Source organism: Anoplophora glabripennis, unplaced genomic scaffold, assembly GCF_000390285.2.
Source record: "Anoplophora glabripennis isolate ALB-LARVAE unplaced genomic scaffold, Agla_2.0 scaffold160, whole genome shotgun sequence".
Lineage (NCBI taxonomy): Eukaryota > Metazoa > Arthropoda > Insecta > Coleoptera > Cerambycidae > Anoplophora > Anoplophora glabripennis.
In genome coordinates this window covers 958863-971860 of record NW_019416589.1, presented here as the reverse complement: position 1 = coordinate 971860, position 12998 = coordinate 958863, and the positions used below count along the sequence as shown (strand labels likewise).

The following is a 12998-nucleotide window of genomic DNA, read 5'->3' as shown; positions in this document are numbered from 1 at the left end:
TTTTACTCAAATATACATCGGTACCCGTACGAATTCTCCGGATAAACTGGTATTTGGTATACTTGGACTATACTTGAGTGACATTATTGAGTACATTTTCACTCAATATTGGGCATTTTGATTATTTTACCCATTTGTGATTATATTTAAACTAAAACTGAGTACTTTGACTCAAATATAGGTACTCCTTATATAAATTCTTTGCGTAAACTCATATTTGATGCACTTGTACCTAAATCAAAGTAAATTTCATTACTGAGTGAATTAATTTAAACATTGTATATCTTAATTATTAATCATTTATGAGTAATTTTTGCACTCAATATTTAGTTGATTAAAAACCAAGTCTGAGTAAAAAATGAGTCATTAATAGATAAATTTAAATCATATTAGAGAAAAAGTCGACTCTAAATTGGTTTAATATACTCAGAATAGTCAAAAGTCACTCAATTGATAGTTAACAGTAACTCGGATTTGAGTAAAACTCACTCATTTCTGACGCAATAGTTTCACTCAGTTGTACTCATACTAATCCAGTGAAAATTTCACTCAATGTGGACAGAAATTGATACAATATTGAGTGAAATTGAGTGAAATTTGAGTGAATTTTTTTTACAGTGTACTTACGTAACGTACAATATAGGTTATGACAATCTGTTCGTCCGATCAGTTCTTTTAATCGAAACCTAAAATATTGTCTTTAAAACAGATCTATGTAGAAACCACTATAGCAGCTTAGTAGTTTATAACTTTAGTACAATCATATTTAACTTAAACTTTAAAGAGAATATAAACCAGGAAAAAATTACTCATTGGTAGTTAAATTTAGAGAAAAAATCAACTCTTAATTGGTTTTAGATTGTTTTTTTAGAACAGTCAAAAGTCACTCACTTGATATTTAGCAGAAACTCGAATTTGAGTAAAATTCACTCACTTCCGTTGCAATAGTTTCACTCATAAAATTGATGACATTGTTGAGTAAAATTCAGTGAAATTTTTCTTACAGTGTATACACAAGAAGAATTATAAAATTGACTTTGATCTGATTGATTAATCTGAATAAAGTAAATCGTGCGTAATCTACCATTGTCTTAAAATAGGTACTAATAAATGCGATAAACCGAAACTTAAAAAACTAAACGTATTAAGGAGAGTTGTGTATCAAATGAAAGCTTGAAAAATATATATACTACTTTTAGATTTAAAGACATAAACCTACAATGTGCCATAAAAATAGTTTTCATATAATAAGGAATTCTAGGATTCTTGTTACTCATTTGTTTGCCATAAATCCATTTAAGACCTTTCAGAATTTCCCACACTTAGTTTAGATTGAAGGGCAAACGTTGCTCTAAAACAAAAAGGAAGCAGTTAATTTAAAATTGTAAATAATTTGTAACGTCGAAGTAGCAAGGTTACAACTTGAAGTGAAATAAGTGATGAATAGAAAAAACCTAAGTGTAAAGAAAATAATGAGCAAACAAGCTTGAAGACTACGGTACAATCCAGAGGAGGAGAAAAACAAGTGAAGCAAAAAGCCTAGAAAATTATCTCCAAAGTTACACCGTAAAAAGATTTCACTCAAATTTCACTCAAATTTCACTCAATTTTACTCAATAATGTATCAATTTCTGTTCATACCCGATTGTGTGAAATTGCAAGAAAATTTGGTTGTCGCATTACTAGTACGGTTCCAAATTGTTTTCTTTAAATAAAACTGTAAATGTAAATATTGTTTATCGAAAAAAGTAACAAAAAAACACATAAAAATAAAATAATAATTTAAAATCAGTTCAACAAATGAAATTTCAATCCAACACTAGAAATATTTTGCCTTATTTACAAATTGAACGTACATACATTGGACATACAATCCGCAAAAGCAGATATACGTGTATTTGCTGGCATGTAGGTATGCTCACCTTCTTACGAACGCCAGTGGATTCTATATGTACTACGTACCTCATTCGAGCCTATTGTGGAACCTCAATCGCCGCTGGCCATAAAAATAATTCCAGAGCACACTGGCTAATGTGACGGCCATGATAGTTCCTTTACCATTATCGTGACGTACGAGGTATACCCTTTATGTGCAATATATTGTTATTATTTTTCTTTGGAAAATATTCTGGTCACAGAACAAAAACTTGATGGCCTGGAGTTCCTGAGAACATGTCCGTAGTTTATCATAAAGATCCGATACGGCATTATGGAAATGTTTATTAATAAATAACAGATAAAAAAGCGTTACAGTAGACATTTATTTCAGAAGAAAAATAACGTGCAAATGAATAATTTATTTAATATAAATTATGTATAATTTCTTCATACTGAGTACTTGAAGAAGAGTATTTTATCTACTGTCGTTTCGATAGTGGCGATTTTTTACCTAATTTTCAGTGTAAAATTTAACTTTTGTACTTGTATAACAAAATGATTTATTTTACGCTTGTATTGCAAAATTTCAGTTAAAATATCTGATTTGATTTTTCAGTAGGTAGCATTGCAAGTGCTACAATCAATTTAAACTTCTCCAATTTTTTAAAAAACACACAAGAAACAATACGTAGGCAAAAGAATTGTACTCCACACGTAAACAAATTACGCTTAATAGGACGAAAAAAGCTACTGCCACTCCGTCTTTAACTGGTGCACGACGGTAACCATGACCACCGCTGCAAACACATTACAGATGTAGAAACGAGCTACGAGGAACCCATGTATTCAGAGTCTTGGATACGAACTTTGCAAGTCGAGTTAAATTGACTGCACATTATAAATAAAACATTTCTTTTTTAATGTACACATGTAACATTATTTTTTAACGAATTTTACACAAAAATGGAATATCCTACCTAAGAGTAGGTATCTTTTTTACTAAAAAACTGAAATTTCATACTTTTCAGTCAAAAGTAAAAAAGTCAAAGCATAAAAATTTTTTGATAAATCATTGTTTGAACGTACTGATGAAAATTTGAAAATTTCGTTTTAGTAGCGAACTGAGCACGTAAGAGTTTAGATAATTATTAAATTTCATAAATTTATTTCAACTTGTTTCGGAGTTATTTAGAAAAAATCATCACAGTGGTCCTTTAAGTGGCTATAACTTCCTTAGGAAGAATTTTTGGAGCCACGCCCACGTTTATATGAAGAAAAAGTAATCTTTTTCAACATAGAACACCTTGTAGAAATATTGTCCTCTAATTTCGGGAGACCCTGTATACGCATATTTTTATATCAATTGTTGTCGCAATTTATGACCTGCAATTAATAGTAGGCCCGTATCAAATTAATATCCACACTTCTGATTCAATTTTAACTGAAATATGCGCCAATTTATCAAGAAAATAAACCCTTTATAATCATAGCGAATTAAACCCAGTTTAACAGATAGGCCAAATTATTCATCCTTAAGAAATTGCCCCTTCTAAATTAAAAATAGAATAAAGAGATAACGGATGAGGGAAATAATTGGCAATAAGTAATGATAATGGATTCAGGAGGGGTGTACCGGGATATAATAGTGGAAAACCAAATTCCAAGTTTAATCCGGCCTATGGTTCCCCAGATATCTATTATTCCTTTCGTTTTAAGTAAATCACCTGTGAAAAATCGCCCCACTAAGTGCCACGGATTGCCAGGATGATTTGTATCCTCTCTACAAATAAACACGTTTTAAATCGATTTCAAATTCCTTCCCAGGACTATTTTGCCAACGTTTAATGTAAAAAAGCAAATAAAATAGCTTCGTCCTACCTTATTACTTACTTACACGGTAGTATGCAGATTAAAAAAAAAATAGTGTCTATTTTGTAACTACAAACAGTTAATTTTGTAATTATTTGAAAGTCACTCTTTGTTGTTAAACATTTACACTGTAAAAAAAACCGGTGTCAGTGAAAGCAATAAACAATAAAGGTACGGGGTGAGTGAATTATTGAGTACATTACTCAATATTGAGTATTTTGATAATTTTACTCATTTGCGATAATATTTGAAATAAAACTGAGTGGAATTGTTTTTACAGTGTAGAACATCTTTGAAACCACATAGACTTTTTATTATTAACTTTCGTAATTTTAATATTACTTTGAGGATCAAACAAATTCCATAAAATTTCTTAAATTGTAATAAAATGTAAATGCTATATACACAATGTAACTGAAATGCTTAATTTATCCTCAATGGCATACTCTAAGTCATAAATTAATACATAAAAGGTCTCTATAGATACATGTGTTCGAAAACGCTTCATTTTTCATGTACAGGGTGTTCAAAATTAACGAAAATTAGTATATTATCTCATGTAGCAAAAAACAGTCAAGGAAAGCCATGTAAATATGTAAATATTACTTAATTTTGTAGTATAAGTGCGGTAAGTTGTCTATTGCCCACGAGAGCGAAGTTGAGCGCACGAACGAAGTCGATTAAAGGACATTTAATTAAAATGTTACATCTAGGAGTAGAACAATCAAAGGTATCGTATTGTCTTCTGTTAGCCTAAGGTAGAATAAAGTTTATCTTGCTTAGTAAAACTGGATAATAAATTTTACCCTGCAGAAGATTATACAAAAAAGCATCAAGGAAATATCACGACGAATCTCCAACGATTCAAAATCGAATCTACTTAGTAAATCTGGATGACTAAAGCTGCAAGGTGTATAAAATCCATCTTAATGAAGACAAAGAAATTTTAGAAATTGACGTTGAACAGATTCTAATCTCTGACAATGAACTTCGTAAATCGGATACCATATAATGGAACCATATTGAATTTTCGACCTAACGAGCGTACAAAATAGAGACTTAAGCGTTTGAATATTAGAAAAGTCGCTGCTACTGCGATACAGAAAACCGTATGTTTTAAAAGCACCTGATGTAATAAAAATAGTTTTTCGTGTATAAATCATGCATATTGATACTGACATGATTTAAATTACACCTCATCGTCATGTAATTTATGCATTGCTGCAGGTGATGGCAATCTTAGAAAACAATTAAAGTCATCAGCAAAGAGCAAACGTTCACAAGAAACTATATCCGGAAATCGTTAATGAAGTATAAAAACAATAGAGGTCCCAAGTTGGAACCCTGAAGTACCCCCGACATTGGAGAAAAACGAATCGGAACAAAGTTTCGGTATCTGACCATAAATTGTCTGTCTGGCAAGTAAGATAAAAATAGTTTCATTAATGCATTAGAAAAACCAAACCTTGCTAATTTCAACGTAGTCTCAAATATTTTTAAAAAATTACACAATAAGAAAATTCCTGTGTAATTAGATATGTTACCCTAATCACTTTTTTTCAGAATAGGACAAATAAATGCCTTTTCCACATCATTGGGAAAGACGAATCCCGAAAATTAAACTGTAGATATTAATAATAATGCTTTATACATATCTTGCGCTACCATTATCCCACATCTGATGTTAGAAATTAGTATTTTCGGAAAAGAGTACAACTTTAATGAAATACTAGTACAATATTCTTTACAACAGAGTACAATGAATTAGCTCATATGCCTAACACGGTAAGATTCCTAAGTCCCTAACGCTTGTCCCTTTACGTTCATTGTCTCCTCGCATGTACCGATGTTTATTTACATTACTTGAAGATGCAGAGATGTGTCCATAACCCAAACAAAGTGGAACCTTTGGGTTTTACCGATTATTAATTTGTACAATAAAATGGAAACCTAACGATCAATTTTGCATAGATCCTAATGAATTTGGTCTCGCTTTTGAATGTAATTCAGCTTTTACGCATTCAGAAATAGTAGGGGATGTATTAAACATTTTAAACTGCATCTCTTGCAAACAAAGGGCGTTTGATTAGCTCTGAGCATGTTTTGTCTACAGAAATCCAAATACCCGTAATAATTACTCCCCCTTACGCGTTCTCCTGCACTCATTAATTTGTCAGCCCCTCGTTTAATGAATCCGCGCTATAGATTCGATATTAAATTACAATATACAATTACTGTCAGGGCAGAAATAAATGGAATTAGATCGCTTTATCAGTATAATTTATACCAAAAGCTGGACGGAAAGGGACAAATGTAAATAGTGTGAACGCGGAGTATTCAGTTCATTAACCAAATTGTGTGACAATATTATTCAGTTCGGTTGAATATTTATGAAGTTGCATCGTAATCAAAATGTGCACGCCCGTTAATTAATGAAGGATAAAGCTAATTGAATTAATCCTTTGAAGTTGCCGACAGGAGCACCTTTCTGGCGGCGGGGGTCGTGCAAATACATTGACGGATCGGCGTAAAATAAATTATCGTCCCCGATATGGGCCGGCTTATTAAGGGCAAATCTGTTTATACAAACACCTTCCTATACATCAAACGCTGCTTGGCTGGCTGAAACTTGTTTTAGATATTGTGACCGGGCGAACTGTTTACCGAAAATGACGTGGAAGTGTTACCAAAAAGACATGTTCGTACGAGGTGAGATCGAAGTAAAATATGAACGGCGATATGTAACACTTGTTTATTTTTAAAGTATTGTAATAATACGAATCTATATATATTTTATTATGAAATCGTGGTTGCTTTGAATCAAACCTCAGCTGCATACACGGAATGCGCCAGCCAAGTATTTATTTGCCCTTGGGGTAATGTAATTTATGGGTACAGTATAATCCCTCTTAACCGGCTTCGCATTAACCGGCCGACGGATTAACTGGCCTGTTTACTTACAAATACACGACGACATTCTTAACACTATGCGCAGGTGCGCAGATAGTGGGGCGCACAGAGTGGGGCGCGGTAGTACATAATGTGCATATTTGTTAAAAGTTTTGATCAGTCAATTGTTGTATTCGTGTATCACTGTGTTATTCTCGTTTTCGATGAGTGCAAAGCGTAAACGAGTTGTAGTTTCGATGGACATGCGTCTTAAGGCGCTAAAACGGATTGATAATGGTGAATCCGTGGCAAAAATTTGTGCTGAACTTAATGTTGGAAAAAGCACTGTAAACGACTGGCGAAAAGAAAGGCGTTCCATCGAGGATTTTTGTTCAAAAATGGAATCGGATAAAAATCTGTCAAGCCGTTGTACGAAAAAAAAAACCGTTTTGCGAGATTGTAGATGAAGCTTTGTGGATATGGTTTATTCAAGAACGTCGAAGGGGTACACCGATTGGCGGCCCAATTTTGAAAGAAAAAGCTTTGGTTATTCACAAAAAAATTGAAAACGGAGGCGAATTTGTTGCAAGCGATGGTTGGCTTAACAGATGGAAGAAGCGACATGGAATTCATTTCGCACATGTAAGTGGTGAAAAAATGTCTGCCGATATTTCTGGTTCAACCGATTTCCAAATTAAATTCCTGGAAATGGTGGAAAGAGAAAAATTAACTCCTGAACAAGTATATAACATGGATGAAACAGGAATAAACTTTAAAATGTTACCAGAAACAACTTTTCTTAGCAGTCACGAAAAGTCGGCTCCTGGTTTTAAGAAAAATAAAGAACGTATTACAGTAGCGGTTTGTTCAAATGCAGCAGGTACTCATAAAATACCTCTTTTCGTCATTTTTTTTTCGTCAAATCGGCTAAGCCACGTGCGTTCAAAAACTTGAATCCATCGTCCCTCCCTGTGTACTACAGATCACATAAATCAGCGTGGATGAGCACAGACTTGTTTAAAGAGTGGTTTAATATAGAATTTGTTCCAAAGGTAATAGGACATTTAAAGAATATAAACTTGCCTATCAAAGCAGTCCTAATTTTGGACAATGCACCAACTCATCCTCAAGACCTGACCTGTCATACAGCTGACATAAAAATAATTTACCTTCCTCCTAACGTGACCAGCTTAATACAACCCATGGACCAAGGGGTGATTGAAAGCTTAAAAAAACCGTACAGACGTAAACTTGTTTCCGAAATTTTGCAATATTCGGAAAGTGAAGACAAGGGCCTTCTGGAAATCATTAAGAAAATCAACATTAAGGATGTGATCTACATGTTAGCTATGGCCTTCCAAGAAATGCCTTCCGCTACATTCGTAAAATCTTGGCGAAAACTTTGGCCAGACATCGAGAAACTTGTTGCGAATGCGAATCCTTCAGGGGGCGAGGAAGTAGAAAACGAATCCATTCTTCAAGATCTTCAAAAGTTATCGGGTAACGACACAATGCAGCCAGAAGATGTAGAGAATTGGATAAAAAACTGTGACGAGAATCTTGAAAATGAATTTTTGAATGACGATGAAATCATAATATTAGCTACCAAAGAACCACAGGAAAATGATACTGAAACTGATGACTATGAAGAGGAGGAAAAAGTTTCTCACGATGATGCCAGAAATGTCATGGAGGTTGCTTTGAAGTACATTGAGCAGCAACGGGAGTCAACTGCTTTAGACCTCTTGGTAATGAGAAAATGGAGGGATTATGCATTCAATAATTCGCTGAAGGTGAAAAAACAGAAGAAGATTACAGACTTTTTAAAAATAACCTCAAAGTTGTTTAGAAAAATTTTAGATTTTAATTTTACATAAATACTATGTACAAACGTATTACTATGTATGAATTTAGATAAATATATGTTAAAAACAAAGCGTTTCTATTCATAAAATCTTGTAAGTGTTTTTTCCACCGGGAAATACATACATATACAAACTATGTAGCTACACGTCGGTTTAACCGGCCAAAATGGCAACCGGCCAGGTGTGAAGTCCCGAGGTGGCCGGTTAAGAGGAATTGTACTGTATATACAAAAATGTAGTCCGGGACGCCGAAACTGAGAGAGGTTATTCTTTGTGAGAGTGGTGCCTGGCCAGCGCCCGAATATGGTCGATTTTATATCTATGTGCTAGCTTGAATATATTTGTTTAATGATTTGTGAATTTGTGAGTAATATGCCATACTCGTTTATGTTTTTGAAAGCCCCAGGGCATGCCACGTGTTCCCGGTCTTTATGGCTGTGGTTCCTTCAAAGTGTGCCTTGTAAGGTCTACGGGGTCTCACATGCGCTTTGATTGACACATACTGGGTGGTGTTGAGGTAGGTGGCATAATAATAGTATAACTCACACACTCGGTAGTTGGGATACTAACTAGTTGGCGTCTGGGGGAGCCTCGACTTATTTCAGGTGACACTAGCTAGTTGTTGAAGAAAGAATGATAGATATTTACTAATTGATATAATGGAAACATTTGGAAGGATATACCTTGAGTCCTAAAGTTAGGGGAAGTGAAACCCCCCGGTGAGTTACCTATTTATTTGTTTTTATCGGCAGAACAGTAACTTTGTTATTTGTTTCATATACCCTCTTAATTTCTGGCGAATGACCCGGCTGTTGTCGAGATAACTGCTTTGTGATGACCCATGTATAAAAGGTAACAATACCAACAACATCTATTTTACAGATAATAGTTGTTTTAAGTACAATAAGTCGATTGTGAAAACACTCTTAACAAACGGTCAATTTTTAACGAATATTTGGATAACTATTTTCGATTTCTTGTAAATGTCACCTTGACAGTTGATGCTGTACACACTGTTACTATAGACCAGTAGAGAGGGGTTCAGAGGTAGTAATTCTCCGCAAACCCGTAACAAATATGATACAGAACAGCACATTTAACACAAGCAATTTTTTTATTCGTTTTCTTTTAATATTTCGGTTGGTTTGTACTTTGCGAAGAAAACGAGAGATCATTTTTGTTCTAAATGAAATCTTCTATAGAATAGCATTGCTCTAATTTCTTTTTATTACAAAGATAATTTTGAAATTAACAAACTAATGCAAAAGTCGATGTTTTCTTTAAATTGTTGTTAATTTTCTAAAAATTACACACTAAGCCCGCTATTGGACAGATAAACATTAGACAGTCGTTGCTGAGTTATACACAATTATATGACATACTTACCAGAGACTTTGCAATGATAGTAAAATTTTTTTAGATCTTGCATCTTTACGAATTACGTAAGTACTATACGATGCACCAAGTGCATTTTGAAAAATTAAAAGTTTTATGAATTTTGGAGGTTTTATACGTGGTCATAGTTTTTTAGGCAAACGGAAAACGTAGTTATCAACACGTAATATTTTTTTAAATTCTATGGATTTTATTTGTTTAACAATTACTCAAGCTTCCAGCAAGCAAATTAATTTATGTATTAAGAATCTATTTAAAAATAAACACAATATCGAATTGGGTTAAAAAGTCTAGAAACAGACAAGCTATTAACAAAAATATTAACATCTCCCGCTATATGGGCCGAATAAAATTTAACCTACGTCAAATAAATTTGAAATATTTATTCAAACTTTAACGACCTGTATCTTGTGTCACGCCTTATATCTTGTTATGACGTTCGTTTGCCATTTTTTTTAGGAGTTGAACTTGGAATGGTTTTAAGGAGGAGGAATAGGAGTTGTCAAATATTTATGACAATTTTTGGTACTGATTAGGAATAGGTTCCATATGAATATTGGTGTAATAATTTTACATTTTATTTTATTTTTAAGAATCTATCTTTATTTCTATACAGGGTGAGTTTAGTGTAGGGATGTTTAGTGTAGGGATCTGGTAAAGTAGCAGAGATACAAAAAAGTTTAAATGAGGAAAGATATGCAGTTTTGTGATCCTTATTAAATGTTACTTCTATTTTTTTGAAAAAACGTCATGGCTGACTAGATATTTGGAAAAATTCGAATTCGGTTAACTCCTTCAGATGCGTGTAGCTCCGTTGCTATTTGTTTTACAAAAATAAAAATAAATTACAAAGTTTCAGGTTTTTGCAGTTTTAATATAACAGTGTGATCAAATTGTTCGTGTTCACTTTCGTTTTCAAGTTATAACATAAACTTCAAGTGTTTTAAATGTAAATCATAGTTAGCTATGAGCTAGAAAAAAATGCCTTTCTTGTGCTTTCCAACAATATAATATTTGATATGGTTATTTTGAAAAATTGGGGAACTGCAACCGTTTTTAACTATGGCTGGTCTAGTAAAGTAGTAAAATTGTATTTAAAGCTTCGTTTGAAACGTACATTTTTTTTCGCTTCATTGAGGAAATATTATTCTAAACATTGGAAAATTCATCACCAAATTTCAGCTCTTAATTTTAATTTTAAGTACTTGCTATTTGATTTTAAAATTTTCCTATTCATTTAACATGTTCATTCATATTTCAGTCACATTTCACGTTATTTTATTGTCCATATGCGATAATTATAAGGAAATCTTTGTGCTTTGAAGGTGCACATAGTAGGATCTATATTACTTGAACGGTTTCACTGCTACAAAATCTTAGGGTTAATTTTTATCGATTTTTGCATTTTTCACATAATTGACTAGATTTACAGCAAAAAAATAAATGCATTTTTATAGGAAATTAAATTTAATATAAAAAAGGTTCTCAGTATCTAAACTGTAGAGTTATTAATTCTCGAGATAAATAGAATCAAATGCGTGAAAACTTAAAGTATCCTTATATTATCAAATTTATCATATTGAAAATTTTATTGTAAATTGTTAAATAACTGTTTGTTGTACAACGTTTGTCCTCCCTACTCAGAAATGTGTACCTAATATATTATTATATTCAGTAGTATTCAGATTTATATTCAGTTCGTTCTCATTATCAGATAGGGTAGTTCTTCTAACTAAAAATTGTGTTGATTAGCTTACTTCCTTGTTAACATCTTAAATTCACTCAAAATTCTGTCCTAAAAAATTTCACTCATAAATAACCTTGAATTTACACTATGATATTTTTTCTGCGTGCATGAAAATACGTAAACAATGATCCAGACAATTTGTAAAATACTTAAAATTTTTCTTTCACCACACTAATATTGACTTTTTGCACGATCAGGTAATTTGACACTTTTACTGAATTTATTGAGACATTTGTAAGTGACGTTTACAAAATAGCGATCGGTAAGTGATTACTTATAGATCAGGAGGCGATAAGTAATCCAATAAATGTAGAATTAAAGACAAAATTAAAAAATTTTATAAATTATTAAAATTTATTGGGGCAATAGAATTCGGAACAACGTTCTCTTCTGATGATGCTATAGTTGCCGCGCATTTTGTAATAACACTCTGGGCTGCAATATTTCTTTCTATATCGTAGAATTTCCTCGAGAATTTCCATGTAAAATCTTGTTGGAAAATTGATTTTTGTTTTCCAACGAATTTCTTCGATATATCCCTCAGCTACAGAGGACGAACACCACCCACCGTACCTTTTAAGACCTAAAATATCTATTCCTTGGTTTGTCAGAATAGTAGCAGAATTCCTACGGAATACGTGTCCCGTATAAGTTGAGGAATCCAAAATTTTCAATTATAAACGCACCTTTACCTTCAATGTCATTTATTTTCGTATTATATGGTTCTTCATTTATTCACGCTCCTGCTACTCCAAATATCAGTCCTACTTTTATATCTAAATAGACTTCATCAGAAAAATTTATTTGGTAAAGATTCTTGATTTTTTTACTTTATGTCCAATATTTTTCCTCTTAAGAAAAGCAATTAACATATCTACAATATTTTAAAATATCAACATCTTTATGCAAAAATATTGTGGCTTTAAGCATAGAGTATTCAGCCCATATGCTTTCTGGAGACTTTAGGGTTTAATTTCTTGAAAAAATAGACTAGAATTACCTTTTCTGTGATATTTGCAAAATATTTCTTGTTACATCACGCTGCAAATAGCTTGAAGATTTTCTCATAGCTCTCTTTGGACTCCTCGGAAATTATGGCTGAGCATCCTACTTGCCAAGCATTTTCTAAATCTGAATCGTCACTTTCTTGAATCACAGCTTCAGTTGTGGCAGAAATATTGTCTTGGAGACATTTCTACTGACAGCAGGTGTCACTTGACAATGGATATTCGGTCTCATAAGAGCCAAAACCGACGCTTTTTCATGTATATATTTTTAAAAATATTAAATTTTTTAGTTTTAATTAAATTTATTCAACATTTGAGCGCGCAAAAATGTCATAAGCACTGACATTT

At 32.7% G+C, this 12998-nt stretch overlaps 1 protein-coding gene across 1 annotated transcript; it reads left to right on the top strand.

Annotated features, from left to right (window-relative positions):
* Positions 1-7293: 7293 nt before the first annotated feature.
* LOC111691756 (jerky protein homolog-like) lies at positions 7294-10379 on the top strand. The gene is made up of 3 exons (XM_023455022.1): positions 7294-7497; positions 7689-8384; positions 10356-10379. The coding sequence occupies exons 1-3, from the start codon at positions 7294-7296 to the stop codon at positions 10377-10379; spliced, it is 924 nt and encodes a 307-aa protein (XP_023310790.1).
* Positions 10380-12998: the final 2619 nt, after the last annotated feature.

Coding starts and splice junctions, on each gene's coding strand:
- LOC111691756 (XM_023455022.1), top strand. CDS start 7,294: ATGTCTGCCGATATTTCTGGTTCAACCGATTTCCAAATTAAATTCCTG. Junction 7,498..7,688: donor AAGAACGTATTACAGTAGCG/GTTTGTTCAAAT, acceptor TTTGTTCCAAAG/GTAATAGGACATTTAAAGAA. Junction 8,385..10,355: donor CAACTGCTTTAGACCTCTTG/GTAATGAGAAAA, acceptor CATTTTTTTTAG/GAGTTGAACTTGGAATGGTT.